The sequence below is a fragment of the Gigantopelta aegis genome, chromosome 12 (genome assembly GCF_016097555.1).
Source record: "Gigantopelta aegis isolate Gae_Host chromosome 12, Gae_host_genome, whole genome shotgun sequence".
NCBI classification, from domain to species: Eukaryota; Metazoa; Mollusca; class Gastropoda; order Neomphalida; family Peltospiridae; genus Gigantopelta; species Gigantopelta aegis.
Window position 1 is genome coordinate 43,680,627 of NC_054710.1, and position 20,407 is coordinate 43,701,033.

General features: G+C 34.2%; 1 protein-coding gene across 1 annotated transcript in view; it reads left to right on the forward strand.

The window, feature by feature from the left end:
* LOC121386072 (synaptogenesis protein syg-2-like) overlaps positions 1–13,779 on the forward strand; it is a 31,172-nt gene extending 17,393 nt beyond the window's left edge. Inside the window, exons 4-10 of the mRNA XM_041516871.1 lie at positions 4,047–4,307; positions 5,339–5,599; positions 6,640–6,918; positions 7,802–8,104; positions 8,778–9,083; positions 9,884–10,036; positions 13,230–13,779. Of these exons, the coding sequence (XP_041372805.1) occupies positions 4,047–4,307; positions 5,339–5,599; positions 6,640–6,918; positions 7,802–8,104; positions 8,778–9,083; positions 9,884–10,036; positions 13,230–13,333 (1,667 nt within the window). The 3' untranslated portion in view covers positions 13,334–13,779. The remainder of the gene's footprint in view (positions 1–4,046; positions 4,308–5,338; positions 5,600–6,639; positions 6,919–7,801; positions 8,105–8,777; positions 9,084–9,883; positions 10,037–13,229) is intronic.
* The last annotated feature ends 6,628 nt before the right edge of the window (positions 13,780–20,407 follow it).

Sequence of the window (20,407 nt, forward strand, 5' to 3'; positions counted from 1 at the left end):
GTGACGCATCCAATGGCTTCTTATACTAGTGTTAGTATCAGTTCGCCGTTTTGTTTACAGTTTTCAATTTTTAAAAGATATTTTATATCACAGGTTTGGCAACTACCACGATTGATTGTATGGGATACGGAAATCCTGGACGGAGTACTGTATTGACTTGTGAAACAGCGGGCACTATAATTGTTGGAATCCGTTGGCTTCGACCAAATGATGGAACACCATTAGTGGTGATGGCATGTTACAATGCTAACACTCTGTGTTTGCCATCTGGTGGTGTAACTGGCTACAGTGTTTCTCGAGACTCGCCCACACACCAGACTCTCACCATAAAATCGTTCAACACTTCGGTAGATGCTGGAGAATGGATTTGCCGGGATGGAATAACAGGAGTTGGCCTATTTAAATGTAATAAAATTGTCGCAAGTAAGTCTCGAAGTATGATTTGTTGTTTAAATAAGAAATATATTAATTGAGCACAGACCTACTCTTATGCAACAGACATAAACATACACTTAAATGTGTATACCATTTGCATACCAATACGCGATCACCCCCCACCCCCACCCCCACATACATACATACATACATGTATGTATGTATGTATGTATGTATATATACACACATGTATGGGATCTATCTATCTATGTATGTCGTATGTATTATGTATGTATGTATGTATTTAATGTATGTATTATGTATTCCATGTATCTATGTATGTATAGCACACACACATATTCCTGGGAACAATTATGTACCCTCGCGTGGAATAGCCCTATCCCACATGGAAACATATGAAGTCATTCTTTTATTCCATTGCATCATTATGGGTAGCAACGGAAGTTTTATCATTTAAGAATTGACCCAAATTAATTTTTGGTTCATACAAGTATGAACCGAACAAACGATGTGTACACTAGATTTTACCCCGCATAGCGGATCATACAAAAGTTTGTCATAGTTTTTTCGTTTCTTACTGGCATGAACCAAAAAAAAATTGCGGTCAAATCTTATAATTAAATTTCGCCGATTGCAAACAGTTTGACGGATGAATAAATAAATAAATATACCCCAGCACCAATCAAACAACACAAGCTATATATATGTCAAACTATGGTAATGCAAGCAGACAAGGTGATGATATACATCAACACAAAATTCAGATTTAGAGGAAAACAGTCAGTAAAGGAACTGTGCAAAAATACAAATATCTCAGATAGATACTGACTTTTACTCAAACAGAAAATTTGTGCTGTATTGGCCATTCTCAAAGAGAATGTTACACCCCTATACCACGGTGAGGTTACAGCACGTGCAGGGGAAATTTATATGCATACTTTAACAATACATAACATAATTTAGGCGTGGCTTAAATTTGTTCGGTTCATCGATATATGAACGAAAAAAGTAAGCACCTCTGGACCAATCAGATTGCCGTAAAGTGTATAGACGCAAATAAAATTTAATTATTTCTCAATTAATGTAAAAATTACGACGTCGTTAGGGAACTGCATACTTGATGACGTAATTTTATATTGGTAATTTGTCTTACTGAGCATTATAGTTTTAACCCAAAAAATAATTCAAAATAAAATATGAACTTTTAATGTTATTATTAGTAAGTATGGTTAAACTTTTATTATAAGTATTGTCTGTTATTTCGTTTATGTTCATCTGGTATAGTAAACATACTCTGGTATAGTAAACATACTCCGGTATTAAGCGCACCCAAGTCAATACATTTTGACCCCACAACCTTTACTTATCATTTTTCAAAATCGACTAATAATAAACAACGTGTTGAAATCTTGCTTATTTGTCTGCCATCGTGTTAAAGTTAATTATACATGTTGCTCAAACAAGTATAGAAATGTAATTAAATAATTAATTAGTCTTATGTTTATTTACCTGGAAAGACAAAGGTATTACTTTCGTATTATTGGTTTTATTGTACAATTTCACACAAGAATGTTGAAAAGTAGCAGTTACACAGGGTAACATATTTGTACGAAAACAAATGGCATACTATTCTAGGACTTTATTTTTCTCAGAAACTGTCAATAGATGCAACGATTAGCTACAATCACTCTCCTGATCCAGGAGTCACGCGTTTTTATCTGGGGAAGTGGAAGAAAGAAAAGAAAGAAAGAAATGTTTTATTTAACGACGCACTCAACACATTTTACTTACGGTTATATGGCGTCAGACATATGGTTAAGGACCACACAGATTTTGAGAGGAAACCCGCTGTCGCCACTACATGGGCTACTCTTTCCGATTAGCAGCAAGGGATCTTTTATTTGCGCTTCCCACAAGCAGGATAACACAAACCATGGCCTTTGTTGAACCAGTTATGGATCACTGGTCGGTGCAAGTGGTTTACACCTACCCATTGAGCCTTGCGGAGCACTCACTCAGGGTTTGGAGTCGGTATCTGGATTAAAAATCCCATGCCTCGACTGGGATCCGAACCCAGTACCTACCAGCCTGTAGACCGATGGCCTAACCACGATGCCACCGAGGCCGGTTTATGGGAAGTGGAAGCGATAAAACGTGGGACGGAACGCAGCCCAGTGATAAAGCGCTCGTAAAGCCGTCTAGGATCGATACTCATCTGTGGGCCCATTAAACTGTTTCTCATTCCAGCCAGTGCACCATGACTGGTACACCAAAGAGCGTGGGATGTGCTATCCTGCTTGTGGGATAGTACATATAAAAGACCCCATGCTACTATATATGAAATTATCAAATGTTTGACATCCAATAGCCTATGATTAATACATCAATGTGCTCTTGTAGTGTATTTAAACAAAACATACTTTTTAACCATAAAACGTCAGGAGGGTGTCATTTGTCCAGACAGTTGTTAATTCCTGTTATGTAATAATTAAGAAAAATAACGGTGACAATTAGGGATAATTAGGACGACAACTAGGGCCTCCGCGAGTCCAAAATATTAGACTCGACCCGTACCCGAGTAACAGACACTAGATAATAATTAGATTAAGGAATAACGTAAAATAGCATTATGCATCTTAATTCCAATGCTGAACATGGATGCCAAATCATGCCATTGTATTACATTCCACACATTCAATTTTTATTTTCCCTCCATGTATCATAGCCCTATAATATAACCGACGACAAGCAAATGGCAAACTTATGTAAACAATATAATTAAATGAGAGTGTTCTTCCTTGCACGGGTACTCGAGTCCTATTAACGGACTCAGTCTTGCTAGACTCGACCCGTGCTCTCACGATGACCGCTAAGGATGGGTGGGACGTAAAATAGACAATCGATATTTACCAAAGGATCGTTCTGAGTATAGATTATTCTGTATTAGGACAACTCCACCATTAAGACCAATTAAGTCCCGTTGATGTTAGCAAATGGTATGGTGGCAATAGCGGAATTTCATCGAATTATAATTTGTATCGTATTGTAATAATAATAAAAAACGATATCAAATTTTTTTCGAGTCGCAAACTATAACGTAACTCGGCCTATGGCAGCATAAATGTAATCATGTAAGAACGTTGGCAGAGGACACCGTGATACAACAGTCACAAGACATTTTTATGGACAAAGTTATATTAATAAGTAAAATTTCACCTTTACACTGTAAGTGATTGAACAGTTTGTTGGGACTAGATGCGAGAGTATAATTATGCAGATTATATTTTAATGCAGTGCATGTCAGTAAAGGGACTCGACGTCATGCATTATTCATATTACTGAGGGATGGACCTGCACCAATCTTGCTACTGAGGGTGTACATTTTCTCGCCTAAACAACACTATAACACCGTGTTTTGCATTGTGAAATATTATTCTCACCATTCCATTATAATGTTATTACAGAAACACATAATAATATCATTCGTTGGAAGTTCTCAGAAACGTGACGTCACTAATTAGTATATGAAAATAGGGCGTAAAACGCTTAAGTGGAAACAGATCTTTAAACAGTGCAGCGTCTCACACATTAGTTTTCTCTAAGGCCCATGGCTGATGCAATGGAAATATTGTGTCTCTTATCTTTTTCAGGTGGCCCAGACTCTGTTACACTCAGTACTCCATCACCTGTGTCTGTAGCAGAAGGAGACAGTCTGACTGCAATGTGTGCTGCTAGTTGTAATCCACCATGTTCCTATTCCTGGACTCTGAGAAATCAGCAGATCTCACAAACCTCACGGTTAAAATTGACAAACATCAACAGGAGTCAGACAGGGAGTGTGTACATGTGTACAGCGACCAACTCTGCTATACCAAAGTCTAAAACTAAACAGTTCACACTGACAGTGTACTGTGAGTATTAATTTGATATGCTACATTTCTTGTGTTATATTTTACTTGATGAACGACTTCTTATCCTGAAATATTAAGAAGCCATTTTAATATTCTTCCTAATATTTACTGTAGTAACCATTAACCACGACCAAGGCCGCAATGTCTGCACAATGCAGAATTGAATGGGCATTCGGCAAAATAGTGGACGAATCCATGAATATCTATGTAGTGATTCGTCTTTTGGAGGATAGGCACTCTCGAGGAGATCCCTACCGGATAAAACACCATACCTGCTCTCAATTTGCTACCATTGTTAAGATATTTCCGACTAGACTAAAATTAAATATTAAATGCATTTTCTTGTTTGCAAAATCAGCGTCTTTATAGTCAATGAACTTCTGATCTTTCCAATGTATGAAGTTGCTCAACGTTCATGTTATGTCCTAATATATATATATATATATATATATATATATATATATATATATATATATATATATATATAAAGATAGCATGCACAAAATTAATGGCAGGTAAAATACACTTTTGGCTATTAGAAACATCAGGGTAACCAGAATCATATTGAGTATAAATACACTGATATTCTAAACAAATAAATGTCATTAATAGGTAATTTAAGTCATTAATAGTCTCTATTAATCGAAAACGTGTTGTAATAACAGGAAACGTATTTATCCTCATTTTAGAACAGTGAAAGTGTCGCATTTCTCTTTTGTATAATTAGTGTATTAATGTTTCCACACGTTTACGATTGCTGAATATAAAGTCAGTTCTGTGTAGTGTAGTGTAGTGGAAAATTCCATGTACACTCAGAAAATGATTGTGTTCAGAGTGATTTTAGTCGGAAGTTCCATTCCTAGTTAAAACCGATATGAAATTTAGTTATGTTGACAACACGATATGCATAATCCTAGTTTAGAACATACACTCAATGTATACAACAATACTTATATATCAAACTAGATAATTTTTAATGATATATATTAACAAAATTATAATTTATACATTGATTTTTGTCTCATTTACAGACGGACCAGACAAAGTCCAGCTAAAGAGCACTTCTCCTCTGACAGTGAAGGAAGGTGACGATGTAGCTGTGTCATGTGGAGCTACTAACTGTTCTCCATCCTGTTCTTTCATGTGGAAGTTTAAATCTCAGATAAAATCAACCAGTTCTGTATTGTCCTTAAATAACATACAGAGATCAGCAGCTGGTGATTACACGTGTACTGTTAGGAACAGAAACACACAGAAACCATTAGACAAGACCATTACTCTGGATGCGCAGTGTAAGTAAAATTATAACATTTGATAAATCCAGTATCTATTTTAAAAGTACTGATTCATCTTGTACACATATTCCCCTTATAAAATATTCACTTTATAAAATATATTCATTGGAGTCATTCTTTCGTTTTACTGTGTTTTATGAACAATGCTATGTCTTCAGATGTTCAAATATTTTATAGTAACCATTTGCTATTTAATCGAACTTTAGAAAAAGACTATCATCATTCCTTTTTTGACACTGCCAGCGAAATGTTTAAAACCCTACTACACATTTAGAATAGGGTAGGATGCATTTTTTTTCTAGGAAAGGGGTGATACTTTTATTTATTTACAGTATTTCACATTACACTAACCTGCATTGTGTATGAACATCTTCCAGAGAAACGTTCATCAATCCAATATATTACATCGCTCCACTGAAAACAATAATTGGGTTATATACATGAATTAAACACTTGGCTTTGAGGACACTTGTGGAATTCGTGGAGGAGTATGCATATACAGCACTATCCCCTTCGATAAGCGCCTGAGAATATTGGTTGCGATTATAAATTAGCTGAAAATCCAGAATATAGTATTTTTTAAAACAAGTAAAGCGAAAGAATGACTCCAAAAATATATTTTATAAAGTGAATATTTTAGAAGGGGAATACTTATACTTGATTTATCAAATGTTATAAGAAGCTGAACTAGTGTAATGTTTGCAGATTTTATCACCGTTGCTTGTTCTGTTTGATCTCTTCACTACCCAGTACTTAGTCTTGCTAGTTATTGTGACTTAGCTGGATTTTTTTCTTTCTATTTTGTTTTTAATTAAAGATAAAATAAAATAAGTATTGCTTTCACTGAAATCTCTTTTAAATATTACTCTTGAGCTGCTTACAGTCACTAAATAATTTATTATTAAATTAAGTTTATCAAGTTTAACTCACAATAAACATATTATATTCAATGCAATATTTATTATTAAATTATTATTTTTAGCTGTGCTATGTTTTATGTGGAATGTTTCTTTTATGATTAATACATTTCCTTACAGACCGATCTTCAATCACTTCTCTGACTTTGAACTCCCAGTCTACAAGTGTTACAGTTGATGAGCTAACTGCTATGACTCTGAGATGTGATGTTGACGGTAATCCAGAATCTGACATCAAACTGTTGAACAGCTCACAGACACTGGATGAAGTGACAAACTCTAAACAGGCTGAGTACACGTGGAACGAGGCTGGATGTCTGGATACAGGACACTACACGTGTGAAGCAGGCAATAGCATCAAATCAGCTATCAGAGAAAGTGTACAGCTTGTTGTCAGATGTGAGTTACACATCATATATAGAAAATAATTAACATTTAGTAACGAGGTTCACAGCAAAATAAACAACCTGTTAATGTAAATAATTAATAATATTTGATAATCAAAGTTTTAGATATATTTTTTTCCCCGCAAACATCACAATGTAACTCACACACTACTTTCGAACCGAGGGTTTGACAGTACACATTCTGAAAATACGATTAATTGGCCTTCCATTTGTGTTGACGTTTCAGCGTAAAATGGGGCTTTGAACTGTCAAACGCCACCCGACTTAGCACAATAGGTACAAATCCTGACAATATACACTTGGTGAAATTATGGAATTGTATCAGTCTCAGTCTGTGTAGGAATGTGCACCACCAGCATTCTCTGATTGGATCTGACACGGGCATCTGGTTGGATGGATGCATCGTATGGTAATGCTATTAATGTTTAACATGCACATATGATGGTAATTAATCTGAATGTATTTATACTATACCGTGTTACTCCGAGTGAAATCTATTGATAAAAATTTCAACTTCTGGATCACATGTATTTAATATGAATTACTTGTATGAAAATTGATACTGATTAACAGAATAAAGGTAATTATGTATAGTTAACGTTGATAAGGTACCAACACTGAAGAAATATGAGAATGACAAAACCGTTAAAGTGATTAAAACATATCTCGAAAGGACATTGGTAAGGTCGTGATTGTTTCTGTGTTCTGCTGTAAGGTGCTTCTTCTAAGTAGGTTTGTCTAGCCAAATGCACATCTACTAACAGAGACCAAGTCCCAATTTCAATAACTAAACACAATGTTCTTGTATTAGGGGTGTAGGTAACATGTTTATATTGGGGCAAATTATAATAGTTGAAGGAATCAATATATTTAAGGTTCACCAAGACTAGATCATCGAGTTCCATTCCAGAAAGTGTTTGCAGCAGCAGTAGGTGGTAATGTAACTCTGAAGATATCAGTAATTGCCAAACCAACACCGACATTCACCTGGTATAAACTGACTGATGGAAGCAAACATAGTCTTGGGTCTGGTAGTCCATCTACAACTGACGTATCTGCTGTTGGAAAACTCACACTGACAAATGTTCAGCAGGGAGACATTGGAACCTATCAGGTTGTTGTGTCTAATGGAATTAAAAGCACATATCTTGTGAAGAACCTGACACTTGATGTAGCAGGTATGAGTAAATGCATATGATAGTTGTATTCTGAAACTGTAGATCATTATCAGATTAATGTCATGGTGAGTTATTAAAATTGGATCTTACTCTCACTCGCTCATGGTCTTAATAGATCTAACATCGCCCAGTGCTTCAGAAGGTATGAGTAGATGTATGTGCTAGCTGCAGACTGAGTAGCTGTAGCACACTGGCGATGGTTGTTATTGAAAATACATCTTATTACAAGTCTGACTTCGTCTTTCTTTCAAATTATTTTGTGTTATTAAATAAAATCAATCACAAGGAACCACCTGAAAACAACATTGTAAGTGTAAGCAGGAAGGATGGCATTATGGTTTGCCAGAATTGGTTTGTTTTTCTTTTGTATTTAAAGGATTTTAAACAAGCTTCCATTTCATATCATGTGATTATTATTAATATAAATGAACTCGTTTGATTCACCTATGTCGATGAGTTTTATTGTATTATGGGACATAACATTTTGATAGGAACCAATATGTTTTAAGCTATATGGGTAACAACATTTTTTGAGCATTTCGTTCAGGTTGTATTATACATGCATTTTAAATTTAATTGAATGTTCACAGATAGTGTTTTTATTAACGTAAAACTTTATAAAGTGAATACTTGGAAATGCGAATGTTTCAGTAAATCTCTTTGTTTCTCGAAGGTCCTCCGAATATTCCCTCTGATGTCGCAGCATGGAGCAGTGATTCAAACTCAATCTCAGTTGCTTGGATAGAGGCATTTAACGGAGGATCGGAGCAGACGTTTATTGTACAATACAGAGAAGACACAACATTACGGTGGAAAAATCTAACTGAAGTTATTCCTGAAAATGGTCGTGGCACCATCCAGAAAGCTGTCATATCAGATCTTCAGTCAAACACGAGATATCTGGTGCGAGTTTTGGCTTATAACAAATATGGATACAAAGACTTTACCAAGGAACAGGACGTTTCGACATTACCCCCAGGTAATAATCATAATGTACAGACTCACAGATAGAGTTTTGTTGTGGCGCTGAGACAGATGAAGTTAGGGTGGTTCGAGCTGCGTTTTCACATTCCAGACAGTGTCTCCATGATAGCATATGAGTGACTTATTTAAATGTTTCAAAATATTATTCACATTAATATAGTGTTTTATGGGGTTTTTAATTTTAGTTCACAGTAAGCTATCGGTTTTTGTACCATATAAGGTATATTAATGTTTTAAGATATTCATCCAAAATGCATAAATTGACTTATTCAAATGTTTTAAAATATTATTTAGCATTTTAGTTTGTAGTAAGCAGTCAGTTTTTGTATCGTAAGACGTCGCTGTTATTCTCATAATTTAGCCATACTGTATCATTGTTGTGTTTGGGGGGAGGGGGGGGGGGGTAGAAGGGCATAATGACTACAACTTTTCAATAACTTTAAAGCCAACATGTTAAAATATTGTTCTACATTTAGGGTAGTGGGGATGACAAACTCGAGCAAATGATTAATTTTCTTTCTCTTTTGTTTACTTTATTATGTTTGTGTTCATTGTTTTTACATTTTCTCAACAAACATCTGTAGTATGAGAGAAAAATTTGTGATCTTAGCACCATGTATCTGTAGGTGGTGAGTAATAATTATTGTTTATTTTATTTAAAGATCCATCTCTTCTATCAGCCTCATCAACTAAAGTATGTGGGCAAGGAATCGCAGTGGGGATTATAATTGGGATTCCTATTGCTGTCTTGGTAGTGACTGTCTTTGTGATAACAGCAGTTTATTTTATTTAAAGGTGAATGTCTTGTACCAGTTTCATCGAACAAAGTAACTGGAGAAGGAATTGCAGTAGCGATTGGAATCGGGATTGTTGTTGCAGCTGCAGCAGTGATTGTGGTTATCTTTATTTTGTGGCGACGAGGTTATGTGTGTGCATCTTCAAAATCAGGTAAGACTATTAAGGAAAACCGATTATGTAAATACAATTAAGAAATTTATTTTTCAGTTAATAATAGTTAATTGATAATTTCTATTATGTATATTATTATATTACAAGTGGCGTTATTCTGTCCCCACGTATGGCATAAATATGTAACACATGCATTGCTTTTGTTTGTATTGTTTGGTATTTTGGTATTGTATGTGTTTTACCATTTACCATTAAGACTCATTTTATACTCGGCAACAAACATAATACCCCGCGGATATTAATTTAGTTTATTATGTTTAAAATTAGTCTGTTTGAATGCCTTTAGTTAGGTTTTTTGTCTATTAAAATTATTAATATCTTGTGAATACCTTTAATTACTTTGTATATAATTTGGAAACTTTCATACACACACGCATACACATACATACACACACAAAGACATACACACAAATGACACCATCATACGCAGTGATACAATCACACACAAATACAATCGCCCAAACACACACATGGATAACAACAACAATCGGCGCATACGCACACATGAGCACTTGTGTGCAAGCAGACACACATACAAACAAAAACAAGCTGGCGTATTTTAAACATTAATTTATTACGTTATGCATTAGGAGCCTTTCAGCAATTATGTAACACAAACATAAAATATTTTATACCCCTCATTCACATAATGTCTAACTATAAGGTCACTCCTCCTATGACATTACCTAATGCTCGACCTCCCCCAAGCACTTTGACATAATTTGTTTGTATTTTTGTGTCATGTTTGAGGCAATGAATACTTAGCCAAAAATCACTGGGTAAGGAACAAAATGGCCATACTATATGCATTGTATTTTAGGAATAAAAATGAGACATTGTTTCTAAAATGTTACCTAACATTTGAATAAAGAAAACCCACTGGATATACCTTCGATTGTTGCTTTCTTTCAGCCTTGTATCTAAACAGTTATACTCTGAATGAGAGGAATAATGTGATAACTACATTTTGGGTACTGCGAGAGAAATGAGTGTGATAACTACAGTTTGGGTACTGCGAGAGGAATAGTGTGATAACTACAGTTTGGGTCCTGCGAGAGAAATAGTGCGATAACTACAGTTTGGGTACTGCGAGAGGAATAATGTGATAACTACAGTTTGTGTCCTGCGAGAGAAATAGTGTGATAACTACAGTTTGGGTACTGCGAGAGAAATAGTGTGATAACTACAGTTTGGGTCCTGCGAGAGAAATAATGTGATAACTACAGTTTGGGTACTGCGAGAGGAATAATGTGATAACTACATTTTGTGTCCTGCGAGAGAAATAGTATGATAACTACAGTTTGGGTACTGCGAGAGGAATAGTGTGATAACTACAGTTTGGGTACTGCGAGAGAAATAGTGTGATAACTACAGTTTGGGTCCTGCGAGAGAATAGTGTGATAACTACAATTTGGGTACTGCGAGAGAAATAGTGTGATAACTACAGTTTGGGTACTGCGAGAGAATAGTGTGATAACTACAGTTTGGGTACTGCGAGAGAAATAATGTGATAACTACAGTTTGGGTACTGCGAGAGAAATAGTGTGATAACTACATTTTGTGTCCTGCGAGAGAAATAGTGTGATAACTACATTTTGGGTACTGCGAGAGAAATAATGTGATAACTACATTTTGTGTCCTGCGAGAGAAATGAGTGTGATAACTACAGTTTGGGTACTGTGAGAGAAATAGTGTGATAACTACAGTTTGGGGACTGCGAGAGAAATAGTGTGATAACTACAGTTTGGGTCCTGCGAGAGAAATAATGTGATAACTACAGTTTGGGTACTGCGAGAGGAATAATGTGATAACTACATTTTGTGTCCTGCGAGAGAAATAGTGTGATAACTACAGTTTGGGTACTGCGAGAGGAATAGTGTGATAACTAAAGTTTGGGTACTGCGAGAGAAATAGTGTGATAACTACAGTTTGGGTCCTGCGAGAGAATAGTGTGATAACTACAATTTGGGTACTGCGAGAGAAATAGTGTGATAACTACAGTTTGGGTACTGCGAGAGAATAGTGTGATAACTACAGTTTGGGTACTGCGAGAGAAATAATGTGATAACTACAGTTTGGGTACTGCGAGAGAAATAGTGTGATAACTACATTTTGTGTCCTGCGAGAGAAATAGTGTGATAACTACAGTTTGGGTACTGCGAGAGAAATAGTGTGATAACTACATTTTGAGTACTGCGAGAGAAATAATGTGATAACTACATTTTGGGTACTGCGAGAGAAATAATGTATTAATTACATTTATGGTATTGGTACTATAACTTGGTCTGTTGCTTTATTACAGACACCAACATGTATCATTAGACGACACAAGACATGGACACAGTAACGGTATATTTATATTACTTTAATTACTGACATGTTTATGATTTTTCTCTATACCTTTTTCATATATCTCCATCCACTGCATATACACGCAGATGCACACACACACACACACACACACACACACACACACACACACACACGCACATACATACACACACACACACTCACACATAGATATACACATTACACATACTAAATAAATACAATATATTGTATCTGTCTGTTTATAAACTTGTTCTATGAACACACACATATATTTTATATATATATTAATTATTTTGATATGATGCTACACTACTGCTTATTGTTTAATGATTATTTATTTGTTTAACCTTTGAGATGATGGTTATCGGCCCCAATGCGAACAGGAAATATATTGTGGGTTGTACACTAAAGTGACTTTTTCAAACATATTTCAACATATCATAACTCCTTGAATTGAAGATTAAGCTTCTATTTTTGTGTGTGACTCTGAGACCAGACGTCTAATCATGGCAGACCTCTATTCGAGTCAGGCTCCAATTTATTTCATGGACAATTTTCTACAATAGCCTTATTGTAAGGTCATATTCTAATGTAATCTTCCAATTTTTGTGCTTGAAAACCTCTTACATTACTGAGAAATTAAATGTTTTTCTCCATACATATAGCTTTCGCTTTTTAAGCCAGGCTACTATTTTCGTCGCAACGCTCTGAGACCCGACTTTTAATCGAGGCAGGCTTCTATTCATGGCAGGCCTCTATTCAAGGCAGGCTTCTATTCAAAGCAGGCCTCTATTCGAGGATTTACGGTATATGTAGGACGAGCTTATTGCATGTTTTTCAGAACTCGGTAATTCCGAAGGCCAGACAAACACATATGAGGGGCTGGGAACTCGAGAAGATACGCCCTGTGCAAAAATGGAACTTTATGAAAATCTCAAAACCTGAGGTATACACATCTTCTAAAATTGGCTTATTAAAAACGACTCTTTCATTTTTCTTTATGTTTGAATGATTTTTTTTTAACGACCACCCATACTGCTTTGAAACGAAGATAAATATAAAGAATAAATTCCAAAAGTATTAACAGCTTGTTTTTGGCAGGAATTGCAGCCCATTGCAGCCCAGGTCAACTGCCAGAAAGACTTGCTAGCAGGTGAAAGTGATCTAATTTGAAATGAGTGCCTCTCCACTATTATTATTTTATCTTATTTTCGTGCTTATATCCAACTGAGGTTCAAGCACGTTGTGCTGGGCACACATATCGGCAATATCGACTGTCCAGGGCAGTGGGTTAGTGGTGAGTGAAAGAGAAGCTGGTGTAGTGGTCATACACCTACCCACTGAGTTGTTAAACTCACTCTGATTGGGAGCCAGTACCGAGATATGAACCCAGTACCTACCAGCCTTAAGTCCGATGGCTTAACCACTACACCACCGAGGTCGGTTACCATTATTATTACCCCAGCGATAGAAAATTTAATAAAAACTGGTAACGCGTGTATTATCCTCTATAAATCATTAAAACTCGCAGAAAGTATTTAAAATAATTTCGCCAGTGTCAAGATCATGGGGAAGGTATCTCTTTACGGTAAGCAAAGTTTTGACAAAACATAATGGAAAGATATGTGCAAGTTACATTCATGGAAGACAATATATAGCATAAGAGACGAAATGTTATAAACTGTGCGATCCAACTGTAACAGGTTTGTAATTTGTTAAATATGGATTGTCACAGCCACAAACTATTTATTTTTCCACTTTTTTGTAGAAGTCATTACGGGAAGATGAGTGACGTTATTCCAGAATTATTTTGTACGATGTGCACGTAATAATGGAACGTTTTCTGTTGGACTTTCCGAGACCAAGTAGTTAGTTTTGTTTTTTAACTTGTATTTCCTGGTTTGAATTAAAAATTGGTTTAAAACAATTAAAATATGTATGAAATCTTTATTTATTGATTAGGATCTTGTTAAAAAATTAACAGTTCCCGTTAACATTCTGTGAACATTACAAAACAATTAGATGGCTGTTGTTGAACAATGACGTTTTATTGTGATATCTCAATCAGTGTGTGTGATCGGCCTCGGTGGTGTCATGGTTAGGCCATCGGTCTACAGGCTGGTAGGTACAGGGTTCGGATCCCAGTTGAGGCATGGGATTTTTAATCCAGATACCGACTCCAAACCCTGAGTGAATGCTCCGCAAGGCTCAATGGGTAGGTGTAAACCACTTGCACCGACCAGTGATCCATAACTGGTTCAACAAAGGCCATGGTTTGTGCTATCCTGCCTGTGGGAAGCGCAAATAAAAGATCCCTTGCTGCTAATCGGAAAGAATAGCCCATGTAGTGGCGACAGCGGGTTTCCTCTCCAAATCTGTGTGGTCCTTAACCATATGTCTGACGCTATATAACTGTAAATAAAATGTGTTGAGTGCGTCGTTAAATAAAACATTTCTTTCTTTCTTTCTTTATTACTGTAAGTAATTCTTTAAAATCCTTGATTAAGTAGACTTTCCCATCTAAAATCACAAAACTGACCAATTACGTCGTCCCAAAGAAAAGAAAAGATTCGCTTGGGTATCGTGAGTGGTCGTTTTTGCTCGAACGTACTCTACCAATAGGCCTAATAATATACATTTTCTTTTGATTTTTTGAAAAGAAAATACTATAACTCCATTTCGTTCTAGTGATGCAAATTGAAATATATTTAGTTAAATAGTTTATTATACTATCAAATCATTTATGTTGTTTTACAAGTCAGGTTGATGAAAGCGAAGCGCCTTGTCGTAAATTAAAGCGTTTGTTTACACTGTGCATAATATTTGCTTTCATTTGACCTTTTTGGGTGAATGTTTGTGAGGGATGGGTGGGGGTAGGTGGGTTTTGGCTGGTTGTTTGTGTTGTTGTTGTTGTTTTGTTTTGTTTTTTTGTGGGTTTTTTTTTGTTTGTTTGTTGTTGTTTGTTTGTGTGGGGTTTTTTTGTTTGGGGGGGGGGGGGTTTCTCCTTAATTTTGTACTTTTTATTTATTATTTAGTAATTTTTAAATATTAATTGTAAAAATGTTTGGTTTCAATATATTTTACTTAGAAGTAACATTTAAAATATCTTATGTCGCAAAATACAAGTATGCATTTAAGTTAAAGACACTGACCCTAGTGACTTAGGTACGTATCTTCTCTGTTTCACATATAATACTTTATATATTATTACAAACACCAAGATTACCAACATACACTGGATTTGCCAATATTAAATATACATATGTATGTATATGTGTTTATGTGTATGTATGTTTATATGTATATAAATGTATGTATATGTATTTGTATGTATCTGTATGTATGTGTGTATGTGTGTATGTATGTATTTGTATGTATGGATATGTATATATGTATATGTATGTGTGTGTGTGTATATGTATGTATGTATATGTATATGTATGTACTAGTATGTATATGTATATGTATGTATGTATATGTATATGTATGTATGTATATGTATATTTGAAAAGAAGCAATTTGGAAATGAACGGTAAAACGTCATAACCACAGACAATATCTAATACTACTTATAGCTGGAGTCAGTGCCTTTAAAATATTCTATATAAGTACAGTACTCATGATGTCACAAATAAGGCTCCTGGTACGTCACACAAATAGTTTTTTGTTATGTTTTCTAATGAACACGTTCTGCTGTTTTCACTATATTTGTTCATCTCTTTCTCTATCAAACTCCCTGTTACAGAAAGTGCACTCAGAATGTATACAGTGTTAACTTATATCTCAATATTTGTTTTCATACTAGCCACACAATATGTAAACCTGGAGTCAGTTAAGGTACAAAACATAACATTTGGCATTTTTATAAGCAAAGAAATCACAGGGGAAATATACATTTGGAGTATAAATGTAGACTTGAAAATTCACTTAGTGCATAAATATTATAATATTACAAGTAATTTGCAGTGACTACATTACAAATTATGACTCTAAACTGCCAGGGACTTGGAGGTTCTGAAAAAAGAAAAGATATGTTGAAACAGAAAAATCTTAATATTTATTGTTTGCATGATACACATTTTACTAAGGAACTTGAACCATATATACAAGCACAGTGGGGTTATACATGCTTATTTAATTCTTACTGTAGTAACTCCAGAGGTGTAGCTATCATGATAAATAACAATTTTGAATTTATTATAAACTAAACAAAAACAGATGATTCGGGAAATTATATAGCTGTAGATATGACCATTGAGGGTAAGAAAATAACACTTATAAATATATATGGACCTAATGATGATAACTCCACCTTTTTTTTTAAAGATTTACTGAAATGCATCGATGACTTTGATATTGAACAATACATAATTTGTGAAGACTTTAATCTAGTTTTAAATCAAAATTTAGATACTAAAGTACTGTCGGAAATAGAATAAAACTGATTTTCGTCGATTATATTTTATAAATACCTATTCAATGATACTCTACCTAATTTAGCATTTACATGTTTAGGCTCTCATTGATGTACAAGGTAGTGTATACTCTTGAAATTAAAATAAAGGTCAGTGTAACAGGTGATTTGTGACCTTTATTGGAACAGACTATAATACATTTTGACATATGTGTCAGTTTCATTTACCCCTAAACAAACTTTTAATTTAAAACTGTAAGTTAACTGATTATTTTGAATTGCAGCATAAATTATTAATTATGAGAAGCATTAGAAATTTACACAATCTTGCAACCATTTAAAGGTGCTATATCAGTTATATGCGAGCATCTGTTTGTGATAAAGATTCTCCAATAAAAATGTATTTTCTACTAGTAGATAAAATTATTTCCTATAATCACTTATGGGCATATTGTTAAAGGTGTCTTCTTTAAGTGTTAAATCAAAATTTTATAATAATAATAATTTAAAAAAAAAAATAGCTGTCATTGTGCAACATTGAGATGGCACCTTTAATACCGGTAATAATGGATCACTCAGAATGGTTCTTGACAGTTTTGCTCAAAAGTTACTTATAAATGACTACAAATATTTTGTTTTTGGAGAGGAATAGGGGTAAACCATTATCAGAAACAGTCCCTCACATATTGTAACAGCTATGAAATTGACACATTGACCAACATTTGTTATAGTCTGTTCCAATAAAGTGCACAAATCAACTGTTTACTGACATTTTTCTTTTAATTTCAAGAGTAAACACCACCTTGTACATCAATGAGAGCCAAAACAAATAAATGCTAAATTAGGTAGACTATCATTAAATAGATATTTACAAAATATTTACTTGTCAGTTTAATATGTAAGAAATAATCGACGAAAATAATTTTTATTCTATTTCCGACAGTACTATAGTAAGTATTTGCATGTAAACCATCCAAATTAAAAAAAAACTTTATATTAGAAAATTTAGAGGTATACGATTTGGTAGATCCATTTAGGGAACTCTATCCAACTTCAAGGAGATACACATGGAGAAAGAAAAACCCGCTTAAACAAGCTAGGTTAGATTTTTATCTTATTTCCAATAATTTAATGGTACAGGTAGACAAAGTAACAATTGAGAATAGTTATAGGTCTGACCATGCCGGAATAATTTAAGTCTAAAACAAAATAATATTATAAAAGGTAAAGGTTTATGGAAATTTAACAATTCTCTACTACACGATACAAACTATGTTAATACCTTAAAACCAATTATAGAAACTATAAAAATCCAATACGCCGTCCCTTTATACAATGCAGAGAAAATAAACACAATCCCTAATGATACAATTCAATTTACTATTTACGATAAATTGTTCTTGGAAATTAGAGGAAAAACTATATCTTATTCAGCAGCCAAGAAAAGGGGAAAACATGACATAGAAACAAAACTTTGTGAAGACATAAAAACATTAGAAGAAAATCTAGCTTTAAATTTCAGTGAAATAGAAGAAAAGAATTATTTTTTTATGAAAATTAGAAAAGAAAGACTAAAGGGACATTTTATTAGATCTCGAGCTAAATGGGTGGAAGAGGGAGACAAGCCAACAAAATAGTTTTGTAACATGGAATCTAGGAACTTTTATAATAAATTAATTTCAAAAATAGAACAAGAAAATGGAAAAGTTATTACAGATCAAAAAGAAATATTGAAAGAAACCAAATTGTTTTATGAAAAACTTTATTCCAAATAAGTTGGGGAATATGAAAATATAGCAGAGAAAATTAAGAAATACAAATTTGATAAACTATCAGAGGACGAAGCAAATAAATTAGGAGAATTAACGTATTCAGAAATTTTATTTTATCTAAAAAGTATGATGGTTTCTCAGCTGAGTTTAAAAAAAAAAATTGGATAGACTTAGGATATTTTATAGTTAGATCTATTAATTTCAGTTACAGTATCGAAGAAACATTTTAGATAAAATTATTGAAAAAGATCAAACTGGATTTATAAAAGGGATACCTAGGCAAAAATATACGTTTAATATATGACATTATGCAATATACCAAAACACAAAATATACCAGGTCAACTACTATTAGTAGAGACTTTGAAAAAGCTTTTGATGCTCTATCATGGTCTTTCATTCAAGAAGCTTGAGATATTTTTAATTTTAAGACTTCTATTAAAAACTGGATAAAAACATTTTATAAAAATTCTGTCTCAGCAGTAATACAAAATGGACACGTATCAGAAGGTTTTAAATTAAATAGAGGTTGTAGGCAACGTGACCCATTATGTCCTTACATATTTGTAATATGTGCGGAAATACTTGCAATTTTAATACGTAATAATAACGACATTAAGGGTATAAATAACGATGGAGAAGAATTCCTGATTTCTCAATATGCCGACGATGACGATATGTGTTTATATTGTTCCTAAGATATCAACACAATGGTGTTCGACCGTGCGCGCGCGCGAGTGCGTGTGTGTGTGTTTTTATCTCTCTCTCTCTCTCTCTCTCTCTCTCTCTCTCTCTCTCTCTCTCTCTCTCTCTCTCTCTCTATATATATATATATATATATATATATATATATATATATATATATAGTGAGATAAAAATAGATGGTGAGATAATCAAGTGGACGAGGCGTGACAACAATAATACGTGTGTGTGCGCGCGTACGTGAGTGGCAGAGAGAGAGAGAGAGAGAGAGAGAGAGAGAGAGAGAGAGAGAGAGAGAGAGAGAGAGAGAGAGAGAGAGAGCATAAAACGATAGGTTGTATAACGCCTGGTTTTATTCTGATTGTCCAAAAGTTCTAAGAGAGAGCATAAAACGATAGGTTGTATAACGCCTGGTTTTATTCTGATTGTCCAAAAGTTCTAATACGATGAAACGAAATATGGAAGTGTAAGACAGATATGTTAAAAATATGGAATAGCATGAGCTATCGTTTTGGTCAATGATGCATCGTATTTAATAGATACAACCTCCAAATGTCTACCATAAATAATGTTGAATGCCCCCAGAAGTCCCTGGACATCATAACCATGATGGAATATCTTCTGTGCCAGAAAGATATGGCGTCGTTTGAAATTTGCATACAAATACTAACTTGTCACCAGGAGTCCCAGAACAGCGTATCGTGATAGAACAACTTCTGTGCCAGAATGATTAGCGCATCATATATTTCAATTCTTTGATATGATACTATAGTCGTGTTTATTGTGTAATGATGCATTTCATTTGTTATTGTATTTTGAAAATATAAATTCATAGTATTGTGCTTTTTTAGAACTGCGTGTTTCAGATAACCAAACAAACACATACGAGGGACTGGGAACTCGAGAAGATACACCGTATGCAAAATTAGAACTTTATGAGGATGTCAAGATGTGTTAAATATACATTAACTTGGTGTATTAAACACACATTTGTATTGGTGTATTAAATAAACATATTGATGTATTAAATATATGTTTCATCAGTATATTAAATACACATTGTATTGGTGTACCAAATACATATTTTATTGGTGTGTGTAATAAACATCTTATGGAGTATCAAAATACATAT